General features: G+C 41.6%; 1 protein-coding gene across 8 annotated transcripts in view; it reads left to right on the top strand.

Annotated features, from left to right (window-relative positions):
* The window catches only part of LOC134966492 (uncharacterized), a 261,433-nt gene extending 245,427 nt beyond the window's left edge, over positions 1-16,006 (top strand). For all 8 annotated transcript variants that reach the window (XM_063943268.1, XM_063943269.1, XM_063943270.1 and 5 more), the window contains 3 exons: positions 9,542-9,662; positions 12,718-12,830; positions 14,881-16,006. In XM_063943268.1, coding sequence (XP_063799338.1) covers positions 9,542-9,662; positions 12,718-12,830; positions 14,881-14,973 — 327 coding nt within the window. In that variant the 3' untranslated portion in view covers positions 14,974-16,006. The remainder of the gene's footprint in view (positions 1-9,541; positions 9,663-12,717; positions 12,831-14,880) is intronic.
* The last annotated feature ends 281 nt before the right edge of the window (positions 16,007-16,287 follow it).

Below are 16,287 nucleotides of genomic sequence, written 5' to 3'. Positions count from 1 at the left end.
CAACCGCAGCCTTTTCGCTCCTACAAAAATAAGAGAGCAAAGGGCTTGTCGTACCTGCCACGAGGCAGAGGAAGAGGGAAGAGACACCAACAGGCAGCTCCTTCCCAGGAACAGAAGCCCTCCCCGGCTCCTGCAAAAACCTCAGCATGACGCTGGGGCCTCTCAAGCGGACTCGGGGACAGTGGGGGGCCGTCTCAAAAATTACAGCGCGCAGTGGGCTCACTCGCAGGTAGACCCCTGGATCCTGCAGATAATATCTCAGGGGTACAGGTTGGAATTAGAGACGGATCCTCCTCATCGTTTCCTGAAGTCTGCCTTACCAACCGTCTCTTCCGAAAGGGAGAGGGTGTTGGAAGCCATTCACAAGCTGTACGCTCAGCAGGTGATAGTCAAAGTACCCCTATTACAACAAGGAAAGGGGTATTATTCCACTCTATTTGTGGTACCGAAGCCGGATGGCTCGGTAAGGCCTATTCTAAATCTGAAGTCCTTGAACCTCTACATAAAAAAGTTCAAGTTCAAGATGGAGTCACTCAGAGCAGTGATAGCGAACCTGGAAGAAGGGGACTTTATGGTATCCTTGGACATCAAGGATGCGTATCTACACGTTCCGATTTACCCCGCACACCAGGGGTACCTCAGGTTCATTGTTCAAAACTGTCACTATCAGTTTCAGACGCTGCCGTTCGGATTGTCCACGGCGCCTCGGGTCTTTACCAAGGTAATGGCCGAGATGATGATTCTTCTTCGAAGAAAAGGCGTATTAGTTATCCCATACTTGGACGATCTCCTAATAAGGGCAAGGTCCAGAGAACAGCTGGAGACAGCTTTAGCACTATCTCAAGAGGTGCTAAGACAACACGGGTGGATTCTGAATATTCCAAAATCCCATTTAATCCCGACAACTCGTCTGCTGTTCCTAGGAATGATTCTGGACACGGTTCAGAAAAAGGTTTTCCTTCCAGAGGAAAAAGCCAAGGAGTTATCCGATCTGGTCAGGAACCTCCTAAAACCAGGAAAAGTGTCAGTACATCAATGCACAAGAGTCCTGGGAAAAATGGTGGCTTCTTACGAAGCAATTCCATTCGGCAGATTCCATGCAAGAATATTCCAAAGGGATCTGTTGGACAAATGGTCAGGGTCGCATCTGCAGATGCACCTGCGAATAACCCTGTCACCAAAGACAAGGGTGTCACTTCTGTGGTGGTTGCAGAAGGCTCACCTATTAGAAGGCCGCAGATTCGGCATTCAGGATTGGATCCTGGTGACCACGGACGCCAGCCTGAGAGGCTGGGGAGCAGTCACACAAGGAAGAAACTTCCAGGGAGTATGGACGAGTCTGGAAAAGTCTCTTCACATAAACATTCTGGAACTAAGAGCAATCTACAATGCTCTAAGCCAGGCGGAACTTCTCCTGCAAGGAAAGCCGGTGTTGATTCAGTCGGACAACATCACGGCGGTCGCCCATGTAAACAGGCAGGGCGGCACAAGAAGCAGGAGTGCAATGGCAGAAGCTGCCAAGATTCTTCGCTGGGCGGAGAATCACGTGATAGCACTGTCAGCAGTGTTCATCCCGGGCGTGGACAACTGGGAAGCAGACTTCCTCAGCAGACACGATCTTCATCCGGGAGAGTGGGGTCTACATCCAGAAGTCTTCAACATGTTAATAGACCGTTGGGAAAGACCAATTGTAGACATGATGGCGTCTCGCCTCAACAAGAAACTGGACAAATATTGCGCCAGGTCAAGAGATCCACAGGCAATAGCTGTGGACGCACTGGTAACTCCTTGGGTGTACCAGTCAGTGTATGTGTTTCCTCCTCTGCCGCTCATACCAAAGGTATTGAAGATCATACGGCAAAGAAGAGTAAGAACAATACTAGTGGTTCCGGATTGGCCGAGAAGGACTTGGTATCCGGAACTTCAAGAGATGCTCACGGACGAACCGTGGCCTCTACCTCTGAGAAGGGACCTGCTACAGCAGGGTCCCTGTCTTTTTCAAGACTTACCGCGGCTGCGTTTGACGGCATGGCGGTTGAACGCCAGATCCTAAAAGGGAAAGGCATTCCAGAAGAAGTCATTCCTACCTTGATTAAGGCACGGAAGGAAGTCACCGTGAAACATTATCACCGCATTTGGCGAAAATATGTAGCGTGGTGCGAGGATCGGAAGGTTCCGACGGAGGAATTCCAACTGGGTCGTTTCCTACATTTCCTGCAATCAGGATTATCTATGGGTCTCAAATTGGGATCCATTAAGGTTCAAATTTCGGCCCTGTCAATATTCTTCCAAAAAGAATTGGCCTCTGTCCCTGAGGTCCAGACTTTTGTCAAGGGAGTACTGCATATACAGCCTCCTGTGGTGCCTCCGGTGGCACCGTGGGATCTAAATGTAGTTTTAGATTTCCTCAAATCCCATTGGTTTGAACCATTGAAAAAGGTGGATTTGAAATATCTCACATTGAAAGTGACTATGTTACTAGCCCTGGCCTCTGCCAGGAGAGTATCTGAATTGGCGGCTTTATCTTATAAAAGTCCTTATCTAATCTTCCATTCGGATAGGGCAGAACTGCGGACTCGTCCGCATTTTCTCCCTAAAGTGGTATCAGCATTTCATCTGAACCAACCTATTGTGGTGCCTGCGGCCACTAGCGACTTGGAGGACTCCAAGTTGTTGGACGTTGTCAGAGCCTTAAAAATATACATTGCAAGGACGGCTGGAGTCAGAAAATCTGACTCGCTGTTTATATTGTATGCACCCAACAAGTTGGGCGCACCTGCTTCTAAGCAGTCGATTGCTCGTTGGATTTGTAACACAATTCAACTTGCACATTCTGTGGCAGGCCTGCCACAGCCTAAAACTGTAAAAGCCCACTCCACAAGGAAGGTGGGCTCATCTTGGGCGGCTGCCCGAGGGGTCTCGGCATTACAACTCTGCCGAGCAGCTACGTGGTCGGGGGAGAACACGTTTGTAAAATTTTACAAATTTGATACCCTGGCAAAGGAGGACCTGGAGTTCTCTCATTCGGTGCTGCAGAGTCATCCGCACTCTCCCGCCCGTTTGGGAGCTTTGGTATAATCCCCATGGTCCTTTCAGGAACCCCAGCATCCACTTAGGACGATAGAGAAAATAAGAATTTACTTACCGATAATTCTATTTCTCGGAGTCCGTAGTGGATGCTGGGCGCCCATCCCAAGTGCGGATTGTCTGCAATACTTGTACATAGTTATTGTTAACTAATTCGGGTTATTGTTAAGGAGCCATCTTTAAGAGGCCCTTTCTGTTGTCATACTGTTAACTGGGTTTAGATCACAAGTTGTACGGTGTGATTGGTGTGGCTGGTATGAGTCTTACCCGGGATTCAAAATGCCTCCCTTATTGTGTATGCTCGTCCGGGCACAGTACCTAACTGGAGTCTGGAGGAGGGTCATAGGGGGAGGAGCCAGTGCACACCACCTGACCTAGTAAAGCTTTACTTTTTTGTGCCCTGTCTCCTGCGGAGCCGCTATTCCCCATGGTCCTTTCAGGAACCCCAGCATCCACTACGGACTCCGAGAAATAGAATTATCGGTAAGTAAATTCTTATTATTGAATATAAAACTGTCAACCTAAACTTGATACTAACTAGTTAGAACGTCACCATAATGGCACCCTGGTGGTGTGCAAATTAAATTTTTAATGTCATTGTTTTTTAAAACAGTGCTCCAGCCAAGTCCCATATCCTCTCCCTCTGCTCTCATGTGTGAAATGGTGTCTTATCACTAGGGAGGGAATTTCATATGCAATCCAACACATGCAAGAGCCGACTCTGGGAATATGACATTTTGCCTCCATCTGGTATCCGATCCGTTTTGTAAAAAGCGAACCACTCATCTCTAGTTAAAGTCAGGTTTGCCGTTTCTAATACTCACGCCTTTCAGTAACTAATTGATTAGAAATTCTACTTTTAAGCTGTGTTCTGTGACTACAGTTAATTATTTTATAAGTGTGCCATCACTAAATCTGCATGCAAACACAAAATAATACTTATTGTCTGATGTCTGTCTATAAATTCCCATGCAGATAAAAATAATGTAACTGTCTATAAAAATAATAAACATGCAGAGACTTATTAGAGGAACAAACGGATCACCTTTAATAATAAGATAAGAGAAGGAGGGAGAGTAAGTAGTGGCAAAGAAATAATGGCACCACACCAGGGTTGCTATCCACGAACCATCCCATACAGGAATAGATTAGGGAGCCTTATGGCAGACCATCACACACAGTTAAAGTACAGTATCCAAACTCCCCTCTCAATGACACAAAAAGGCATAACCTGAACCGGTGTAGCCACTGACCCCAATAAGGTTGAGTCAGGCTAACACACGTATTGGTGGGGAGAGCAAGACATCCACTACCATTTTTTCCAAAAATAAAGCCAAAACTAAAACAAATTATTAGAACAGGCAAGCAGGAATGACAAAACACAAAAAACATCTGTTATCCTGAAACAAACCAGTATAGATATATAAACTACACCCACAAAACACTTGATTGGCTAAATAAAAATTGTCCATAGCACGAAAACCACAAAACAATATTTTATCACCTTGAAACAAAATACCTGGCACATACTAGATACTTAATCTACAATATGCATCTACAATTCATTCTGTACTTCTATAAGTTATAAATTCTGTTTTAGTAATGTGTCAGTATTTTACAATTGAAGTTGCCTAACCAATGGCTATAATACATACCCTACAAAATTTCCATTCAATAAAAGGTGAACATTCAGATAACAGGGCTGACTTTTAATTTCAGTAAATCAACATAATTTGCAGCTGGCACTAGCGATGCAAGAATCAATTCCCCAAACATTTAAGTGATACTGTGTAATAGAAAATCACAAGCCACAGAGAGAAATGTAGTTAAACTTCATCAGGAAATTGTTTAATTGAGACTGGTGGCATGTAGCCACTTCTTCAGGTATTAACAATCACAGGTACTTGTTACAGTATGTACATAGTGCTAAATTAATAAAATAGGATAAAGTAAATAATTAAAATCCAATACAAATCCAATATGTTGCAACAAACTGTTGCAATTCTGATCTTTAAAAGACGTAAGTCATTTTATTATAATGATTTAAAAAGTTACATATCACTTATTTACTACATATTACAAAATATACGAATCAGAATACACAAAACATTAAGATTGCGTCAGAAAAATGACCTGAGATCTACATTTTCATTCAACCACTTTTAAAAAAAATGATGTCAGATTTCTCAATCCATTCTGCATCATGTTGAAGAAGCAATTTGATTAAATTGTCTCATCTCGGAGGGAAACTGATTGCATTATTTGCTATTGTAATTGTGTCACGTTAGGCCATGCTTCAAAGAAATGTTGCACTAAAAAAGTTTCTGATTTACAATTAATATCAATTAAATTGGATTACATTTTCTGAAATTGCATTATTGTGCCAAGTGGCTGCCATAGCCCAAACCACAAGGGCACTTTAATAAGTATACACCATTTATACTATAACATCTGTTAAATCTTTGAGAGTTGAATAATATCCCCTTTGATAATTGAATTACAATATGAACACTGTCGACAAGTAAAGTTGAGATTCTTACTAAATTCTAAAATACAATTCTGTTTACATAGAAAATGTCAAAATTCAGATGTATCTACATAATTGCTTGTACTTTGGACTCTTACAAAGACTGTCATATTCTTGTTAATAAACCATTTTCCAACAACTTGACCATTTTATTGTATGTTCTAATGTTGATTTAAAATGTGATTCATGTTCTCAGTTTTAGTAATTTATGTTGCAATTCAAGGAATTCTTTCAGCCTCCTGTTTTGTTTTATTACTTTCTAATAAATCTGGGCAATGCATGTTCCTTACTGCTTCTAGAATATTTTTTAAATGTGCTTCTCTGTAACCTCTAGCAATGAATTTATCAGTAAAATATTGCACTGTGAATTATTTCACTATATTGTCAGCTATCCTACATAGAGACATAAATTGACCTTTTGAAGTATTACGAATCAAAGATATATGATGATAACTATCCGCTCTTAGAAAAGCATTTCTGCCAGTTGGTTTTAAATACATGTCAGTGGATAATTTAGTAAGACATTTAGTCACCAAAACAGGCTTACTATGAGGTGAATATTATTATACTAAGGATAATATTATTATAGTATGTTATTATGCTAAAAAGATGCTACTACACACAATTATGGGGCCTGGGACTCACAAAATAGGCAGGCCCCCCCTCAAAAAAAAATGTAGCAGATGTGGTAGAAGCCTAGTCCTGTGTATCCCCGCCTCCTCCATTTCGTGTAGCTCCACACCCTTTTCATGACCGATGGCCCTGCCTCTATAACAGGGAGAAGAGGGCCCGGGCCGCCCATGCCGCCGTCCACCTGCCGCAATGCTCGGCCCACTTTTCATGACCGAGATCTGGCACGGTCACAGGAGGGGGAGAGTACACTGCAAGCTTCTATTGAAAAGTCCCTACCAAAATGGCCACCGCCTCAGAGGAGACAGTTATTAAAAATACTAGAGGAGCCTCCTCTGAGGCGTGGCCATTTTTGGAGGGACATTTACAATTGAAGCTTGCAGCGTGCTCTCTCCTACCCTCCTCTGTCAGTGCCAGAACGCGGTCATTAAAAGTGAGTGGAGCATGGTGGCAGGCAGATGGTGGCATGAGCGGCCAGGGCCCTCTCCTCCCTGTCATAGAGGCAGGGCCCTGGACAGCTGTGCCTGCAGCACCCCCCTGATGGCGGGCCTGACTACACATTTAGGGTGTGAAACAGGGAATCCATTGGGAGCAACTGTGTCCCTCTGCACATGTGTCTGGTCCTCACTGCACCTGTGCTGCAACAGTTACTGCACAGTGGTGCAGATGGGTGTTCCTGGGTCTTAAATTTGGGGGGTTGGGAGTGGCGTTACCAGTCGAGGGTGTGCTGATGTTAGCGACTGCATCTAATGTCTGATAACCTGGCCAATGGAGCTCTGATAGTGCGCCTTTCTACACAAATTGGCAAAATCAAGCTGCAACTTGTGAGTGTCTCAATGGGACGCCAATCAGCCACGGCATTACCGTAAAGGCACAGTAGTGTTTGTGCCAAAAGACACAGCTACTACTCCACCTTTGATGGCAAATTGATTCAAATGGAGATATTTGAAGGATTAGTGATTACGAACTATCTCTTCAGACAGATCCCAGTGGGTGACCTGATGTAGGAAAATCACAATGAATAATTTCTTTTTTACCATACCCAAATAATATTAGATATAACAAATGCAGGTGTGGGAAAATTAGACATTATTGTGTCCTCCAATAATAATGCAAAATAGCCATGTAGAATTTAATGTTTTTATTAAGTCGTATAAAGTGGATAAGTATCATATGGATTAAGATGTATATAAATATCCATTTACAATAATTCAACTGAATTTGGACTAAAAATGTGCAAGTTTTATTCACTCCAACTCGATTTACTATTCATCAACAACATCCTGTGAACACCAGGAAACAGCAAGTAACATGGGGCCTAATTCAGACCTGACCACAAAAGCAAAATATTTCTCCAATGTTACATCTTCCCCATGTGCACTGCAGGTGGGGCAGATGTAACATGGGCAGAAACCGTTAGATTTGGGTGGGTTATATTGTTTCTGTGCAGGGTAAATACTGGCTGCTTTATTTTTACACTGCAATTTAAATTTCAGTTTGAACACACTACACCCAAATCTAACTCTCTCTGCACATGTTACATCTGCCCCACCTGCAGTGAAACATGGTTTTGCCCACTAGAGAAAAAGTTTGCTGCTGTGATCAGGTCTGAATTAGGCCCATAGTTTCAGAGTTGCTGACATTTAATAGAAGTAAACTGGATATCGCAATGATACTGGACTTTAATAAGAGATGATAGGCAGCCTGACTAGTGTTTAGATTAGAACATCAGAAATGTGATTTGCAAGTCAGTGTATTTTAACAAATAAATTGATTCAAATCAGACTGGGCTGACTGCATATACTGTATTTATTGCTAATGATAAAAATTGCGAAAAAGAAAATAAATTCTTTGGATGTCTATTTCAATTTCCATTTGGTTCTGAAAAGGTAAGAGTGTTAAAAAATAATTTGATTATTATTACAATTTGTGCAGTGGTGAACAAGTGTCCCTGTTAATACTGTATAAGTGCATAAATTGAATTTACAGAATACTACAAAAGAGAAACAGGATTTTCTGATGAAAACTAAAAATTTTGGCTTTAAAAATCAATGTGTGGACTACAAAGTCAGAATTATTATGCATGTGGCGACTCACTGTAGTGTGATTCCTAATTGCAGTGCTCAGTGCTCAGGATGGGAGACAGGCTCCTCATTTGAAAAATATCATAATAGCACATGACCTGCAGTTGAAACGTATTTCTTTAATTTATAATAATTGCACTGTCTCTAAAATTCTAAGTTATTTATTTTTCAAGTCTTGGGGATATATTTACCAAAGTGTGTATTTACAAAAGTGGAGATGTTGTCCATAGTAACCAATCAGATTCTACTTATCATTTATCTAGCACCTTCTAGAAGATAATAGCTAGAATCTGCTTGGTTGCAATCTGCAACATCTCCACTTTTATAAACCCGCACTTTAGTAAATATACCCCCTCATGTTTTATTGTTGTCATTTTGCATTATACAATGAACTACTTTTGTAGCTACGTCATTGCATACAATCGGTTGAGTACCATACACAAATATATAGGGTGAGTTGTAAACCACTTTACAACTCCAATTATAAATTATACATATATATGCATGGCCATCTTAACATATGGGCACACTGGGCAGCTGCCCAGGGACGCACGATTCTAGGAGGCTCCAAGCAGGGGTGGGCTGGTGCCACCAGAGCTTCTTGGGAGGCAGGGAGAGAATGTTGCTCAGCCACTCTGATTGTGAATTGCACACAATCAGAGAAGCTAAGCAGCGTTCTCTACCAGCTTCCCAGCCTGCAGCCAGACAGTGAACCAGCATGCTGATTGGTGCATGGCTGGGGGCTATACACCAATCAGAGTGCAGTATTCTCTACCTGCAGTCAGACAAGGAATAGTTGTCAGCAAGCTGATTGGTGGATGGCTGGAGCTATCCACCAATCAGTGCTGACAGCCATTCACTGTATGGAAGCACTTGGAGAAATGGTGTGGGTAAGTTGGAGGGGTAAGTTATGTTTTTTGTTTGTTTTTGTTATTTACCCCTGTGAATGTGCTGGTAGGTGGCCCAGTGCATTGCCTACAGTGCAGTGCTGTTAAGACAGCACAGTATATATGTGGTAGAGATGACAACTGTCTTAACATAACAACTGGTTAGTATATACTACTTCATGTACATATTTTAGCTTGCACATGACAGAATAGTTGTCCCCCCAACTAACATAACTATGAAATACTTGACAATGGTAAAATGAGACTACACAATAATAATAATTACTCATAGAAATAATACAAAATATATAATCTTTCCTTTACAGATTATATTAACTGCAAATAAACACATAGTGGACATGTTTATTGTGGAGCACTTGCTTGGAACCATTGGAAAACATGAAATGTTGATGTTTGGAAAGGATTCATCACAATGTCTGTTGGATGGTATGACACCAACACCAATCTTGAAGTCTGAATTACTCTGATCTCTTCACTGCTTGCATGGATGTATCTATAATGGGTGGACTGCACACAGGGCTTTACCACCCACCCTGCACCCAGAGTTTTATACTGCTGCCACAAATATTTTCTTTCCTTGAGGTCTGCTACAGTTTGGGACAGACTCAAAAAAAATATTCTTAGTCCAGGTGACTACCAAACTAAAATTGTGTCACCTGGAGTTATATTTACTAAGATTTTATTTTGGAATCATCTTTATGTATCTTCAAAATCAATTGAAATCAATTATTTTTGATTTTCTAAAATCTTAAAAAATCCCTTTTACCAAAAATTGATTTTGTATTCTATGTGGATTCATGTTTAGAAGGGATTTTGAGTTAAATTTATGTAATCCCTTCCAAAATTGAACCTCAAATCCCCATTAAAATCCCTAGCAAAATCAAACAGAACTTCCTCATTGCTTCCTATTGGTCCAAACGTAAAGGGGAAGATCTCTCTTTACACTGTTTTATACATGAAAACCTAACTGATGATAACATTATTATTTTAAATACTTATAGCTGAAATAGTTGGCAATAAGCATAGTTCTAATCTAACTTCATTGCTGCCTTCCACTTCCTGTGCACTCATAGTCAGTTGTTGGTAAACAAAAACAAAACTTTTGCCTGCTCCCTGTTTATTGCATAATCCGGGGGGAGTGATTTATTTAATGTGCAATTATGCGATAGATGGCAGCATAGCACAATATCAAAAACGTTTGACAAATTATATAATAATACGTCTTCTGAATCATTTGTTTTAAATAAACCAAAGGTGCATTCTGTCATGGTTTGGGTGGCTATATGTGGCTCTTTATACTTATGCTCAGCAGAAGTTTTTGTTTTGGATTTGACAATGGAGTCAGAAGCCAGGAGCAACAGCCATAGCCTAAATAACCTATCTTGGTGGAAGGGCAACAAATTAGAGCAATATAGTAACAATTACTATTAGCTGCTTTATTAGCACATACTGATATCTTACACAACAACTATCCCTCTGGCATTTGTCCCACAAGACTTTTTTGCAGACAGGGATAAATTGTTGAGGATGTAGGCATCTTGGGACAAACCAGGATAGCCAGTTACAACATTCATGGTTTTAAAATTCATTATATCATCCAGCCAAATTGCACATTCATGCAATAAGCATGATGTCTTTAAGTATAAATACGTGCACTATTCAACTCATGAAGCTGCTAATGGTGCTCTAAATTGATCCTCTAGGGTTATCTCAGTCAGGTGGTGATTTGCATTGTGCAGGTAGGTGCACAACATACCACAACCTTGGACATCCATAATTGCTACTTCCGCACTGCCCTACATGCTTTTGGGTACTTAAACAGTCATCACTATCAATTTACTACCATTAGAATGGTGTTTAGAAACCAAAATCGAATGTCTAACTTAATTCTAGACATTTGGGGATTTGAGGTTCCATTTTGAGTTTGATTTAAAATCAATTTGCAAATTGAACTTTAAATCAATACATGAGGTCATTCTGTATTGGGCTATGGGAAAACATCAATGTTTTTCAGAAATTCGATTTCTATTGGGTTGTCAGTTGAATTTGCATTTAGAATTGATTTGAGATTCGATTTGGTCTTTAGTAAGTCTCTTTAATCCAAATAAAATAAAAATTGAATGGTAATAGAATACCAAATACCTTGAAACTCCAAAATCCAATTTTAGTAAATATACCCCCTGGACAATGACACATCGAGTCTGGCCATTTAAAATATATATAGCTAATGATACATTTTCAGTTAAAGTAAGCATTTTGTAATATTTATTATCACTTACACTTGCTAAGAAGAACTATTTGTCTTTTAATTATCTTATTATGCTCTACTGTCTACTGAAAGTGCTAATGTCAGGTATGATATGCTCTAATCCGTAACTGACAAACACAGGTAAAAACAGCCAATCACAAATAATAAAAAATGTTTTTACATAATTGAGATTTACAGTAATTTCTAAGTCATAGAACATCGGGGGTCATTCAGACTCAAACGCAGCTGCATGTCTGTACGCAGCAGCTGCATTCGGGTGCTCTGTGCGCATGCCTGACCTTACACACTGTGGCTGCATCCTTCCAGAAGCAGTGCATTCGTGGGGTGGCAACGTGGCATTGGGTGGGCATGGTGGACTGAACAGGGGCAGGCCAGGATCATTTTCTGGGTAGCTGCCAGGGTTCAACCTTAATTCAATGTGTCCACAATGTAATTGCGGATGTATTTTTAGGCAGCCCATTACACATGCTGGGCGGCCCCCAGGTACTATTTATCCGGGCCAGATAGAGGGGGTCGATGGTGGACCATGTTTAAGATCTTTATTCTCACCCCCTGCTCTGCCCATAAGTGGTGGCTCCACCTGTCTAGCAGCGCAGCCAAGCATCACGTTAGGCAGTGAGAGAGTGGATACTACCGCAGCAGTCTCTTCTCACTGCCCAATGTGCCGCTGGGATGTGCAGCCATACAGGCATGGCTGGCAGTTGTCAGGGACATTTTAAGAGAGGAAGCGGCCCGTGTGCAGCCTCCTCCATCTGGGCCCCCTCCTGTCTGTTGGGGCACCTGCAGTGGTGTAGCGCTATAGAGATTCTGAGCAATAGAGTGCCCAGACCACAATACGCATGTGCAGTGATTTGTGCAGCACTGCTGCCATCCGCTCAGGATTCCGGAGGGGTAAGTATGTCAAAAATGGGTGCAGAGTGTGCACTCACTGCACCCATTATAAATAAGCCAGTGGCGGTAGTGGAAAAAAGGGTGTCCTCTGTGGCCTCTCCCCTGGAGCCGCCTCTCCTGTTCTGAGTATATGGTGGCGCTTTGTGACACCACAAATAGTATTTTAGTCAGTTTTTGTCCCCAGGGGGCTTGGTCACGCTTTCCCAGATTTGGCCACACACCCCGCAATACAGTACCTGTGCCCATCAGAGCTCTTGACAGCCGTGCATATTTGTGTATTTAGTTCATCTGCATATTGATATTAAGTATTTTGCATTGCAGGTAAAATGCTTGAGGTTCTTCTTAGAGAGCAGATGGACATTCAGCAGAAACAACAGACTACGTCTGAAAATTACCCTGTGAGACTTTTTCACCAAAACACAATTAGCAAAGTGGTATGTACTGTATGTTAGCATCTATCATGTCTACTATAATACGTGCACTTTACGATCTTCATTTAAATAAATGATGTTACATATTTGATAAAACACTTTAGGGCCTTATATCCACTGGCATTTAATGTGTTTAAAAAAAAACCCACACAGGTGAAAATCACAGCAGAGGATAATCCACTAATCTCAATGCATGTAGTGCTGGGTACACACTCGCCGATATATCGGCCATTCTATTGAACAGTCAAAATATCGCTGGCCCGTCGGCCAGCGTGTACCAATGACATGTCTGTGAACACCGTCATTCACAGACGTTATCATGTCGGCCCTGCAGCACTAATGTATCTACAGATATATTGGTGCATCGTTGTGTGTGTGTACAGGCGGTCAGCAGCCGGCACTGATTGACAGCACAACTGGACGGGTGCATGTAAATGCCTGCCCACTTTGTGACATCAGTCCCAACGGATCGGGCAGTGTGTATGCACAACACACTGCCCGGTCCGTCCATGGATATAGCTGCAAATCAATTGATCTGCAGATATATCTATAAGTGAGTATAAGTGGGGTTACTTGCAATAAACCCATTGAATTTAGAAAAAAGTTTTTACAAATTCATACTGCAATGCAGAACCTGAATGAGAGCCAAGCACAAATGCCAGTGGTTACACTATCATCGGAAAGAATGAGCTTATGGGTGGAGAGTGAGCATATAATAGCGCACAGAGATGCCCACTGTCTGGCAACTAGTGCATTTTTGCACCATCTCTAGTGGAGATTGTGGGAGTTGCTGTATGTAAGAGGTTCAGTTTATATGGAACCAGCAGGATGTTAGTGAGATCACTGTAAACTGAAAGCACTGATCAGCTATAAGAATCTCAAACTCGGTCCTCAGGACCGCAAACAGCTCACGTTTTCCAGGTCACATGTGGAGCTAATTATTTTACAAGTGATTCTGTGAGGAGAACTGGAAAACATGAACTATTTGGGGTCCTGTGGATCAAGTGTGAGAACCTGTGGGCTATAATAAAATAGTGTATTTTTGCTATTTTTTCCTGACCATGTACAAATCTCTTTTGCTAGCCACAGAAATTGCACTGCACTGCATATGCACCTCCGATCCATAGGATTGCATGGGTACATACATACGCTCCTGCGAATGGGTCACACGTGAGTTCAGCTAGTTGCAATCGCGATGCAGCCGCACATGCTACCTGTTCACGACAAAGGATGAGGGCTGTCACATCTTTATACAACCTTTAAATGAAAATATTATTTATATCAATATGCTAGCAAAATAAAGCACAATCACAATGTCCCAAAAACAATATGAAATTCACTTGGGTATGCAGAAAAATATTTTAAGTTTAACTGTTACTTAAAACAATTAAATCGGATTTGGTCATAAGGGAATAAAATAGCCCTGATCATAGTTGAGTTGCATGATATGATTATGTGATCTTGTAATGGACATTTCAAGCATGTGTCTGTCTAATAACATATGATACAATAAGGTTCATAGTAAGTAAAAGGAAAACATTACTTGCAGTATGACATAAATTATTAACCCTATAAACTCTTCCTGCTGCACCAGAATTAGAATTATGCACAAGCTAAGTGCCCAATTCAGACCTTATCGCAGCAGCAAACTTTTTTTCTAATGGGCCAAACCATGTGCAGTGCAGGTGGGGCAGATACATCTGCCCCACTTGCAGTGCAACTGGTTTTGCCCATTAGCGAAAGATTTTGCTGCTGCAATCAGGTCTGAATTAGGCCCTAGGAGCATAAAAATTTGGGTGAGATATTTCAAGGATGCAGTGGCTCATTGGTGAAATTCTCTTTTAAGTTTACAACATAATCTGTAATTTGTTTTTTGTGTACACATCCATAGATTCCTGTTCCAGTTTTCTGTATTTTAATTGCAATATACTGTAATGTGTTATTTAATGTACTTGTCTTTAGCTGTTAAAAAAAAATGCATTGTCAGAACATTTTATATATATAGAAATTCTACTGACTGCAATAAGTAATTGCATATTTGTCTTTATTTCAGGCCCTAGAAGTTATTCTAACAGAACTGAATATGATGCTGGTTGAAGATATGGAAGACATCCTTGAATACGAGCGAGATGTAGAGTTGGGTTAAATGGAAAACATATTGATTTTTTTTCTATGTAACAATTAAGCTGGTCTTGTACGCTCGCTCTAGCTCTTGTTACCTATATTTTGAAAACAAAAACAAATAGCGTCCCATTGTGCACCAGATCAGGTCCGATTTCATCCAAATATCACTTATTAGAACAGTCTTAACAATTTTTTTGAATTTCAGTTTGAAAGAGAATTAAATTAGTTGGCTGTGATGGCCAGATACGCCCCACTAGTACCAAGTCTTCTGTTACAGGAATATTCCAACAGAGAACGTCGGGTGTGAGTGATCGGAAAATTGCTTTATTTCCGAAGAAGATGGATCCATCAGTGAGAGCATACTGTCTTACAGTACATACAGTACAGTTGCAATAGGGAAGTTGCTATTTTTCTTCTTCTCTATACAGAACCCACTGAATAATAAATCAGGATTATTGAAATTATAAATCCATTTTACATATGTACCAATCAAAACATTGTATTTTTGACAGTGCGGCAGTGTCACAAGACATAAAGCAACCACAATGCATAAAAATGACATTACCAGTTGAGTATCCCATACCCAAAATGCTTGGGACCAGAGGTATTTTGGATATCAGATTTTTCCTTATTTTGGAATAATTGCATACCATAATGAGATATCATGGTGATAGGACCCAAGTCTAAGCACAGAATGCATTTATGTTTTATATACACCTTATACACACAGCCTGAAGGTAATTTAATACAATATTTTTAATAACTTTGTGTTTTAAACAAAGTTTGTGTACATTGGGGGTCATTCCGAGTTGATCGTAGCTGTGCTAAATTTAGCATAGCTACGATCATGTTCCCAGACATGCGTGGGGACGCCCAGCACAGGGCTAGGCCACCCCGCAGGTCTGTTCGGCCCCTCCCCCGCACGAGTACAAAAGCATCGCACAGCGGCGATGCTTTTGTACTTGTTGAGTAACTCCCGGTCAGCACAGCTTCTGCGGCTGGCCGGGAGTTACTCGTCGCTGCCCCTGGTCGCAGTGGCTGCGTGTGACGTAACGCAGCCGCTGCGGTCCGCCACACGCAGCCACTGCGACCAGGGGCAGCGACGAGTAACTTCTGGCCGGACCGTGCACCCAAAACGGTGGCCAAAGGCCGCCGTGCCGCCCCTTCCCGCCCAGCGACCGCCTCTGCCTGTCAATCAGGCAGAGGCGATCGCTAGGCAACGACGGCCTTCGGCCATCCTGCATGCAACGGCACACTGCAGCGCTGGTACAGTTCCGACCCGATCGCTGTGCTGCGAACATCTGCAGCGAGCGATCGGGTCGGAATGACCCACATT

This window comes from Pseudophryne corroboree, chromosome 10 (assembly GCF_028390025.1).
Source record: "Pseudophryne corroboree isolate aPseCor3 chromosome 10, aPseCor3.hap2, whole genome shotgun sequence".
NCBI classification, from domain to species: Eukaryota; Metazoa; Chordata; class Amphibia; order Anura; family Myobatrachidae; genus Pseudophryne; species Pseudophryne corroboree.
Note: the sequence above shows the minus strand (reverse complement) of the source record. Positions and strands in the feature narration are given on the sequence as shown.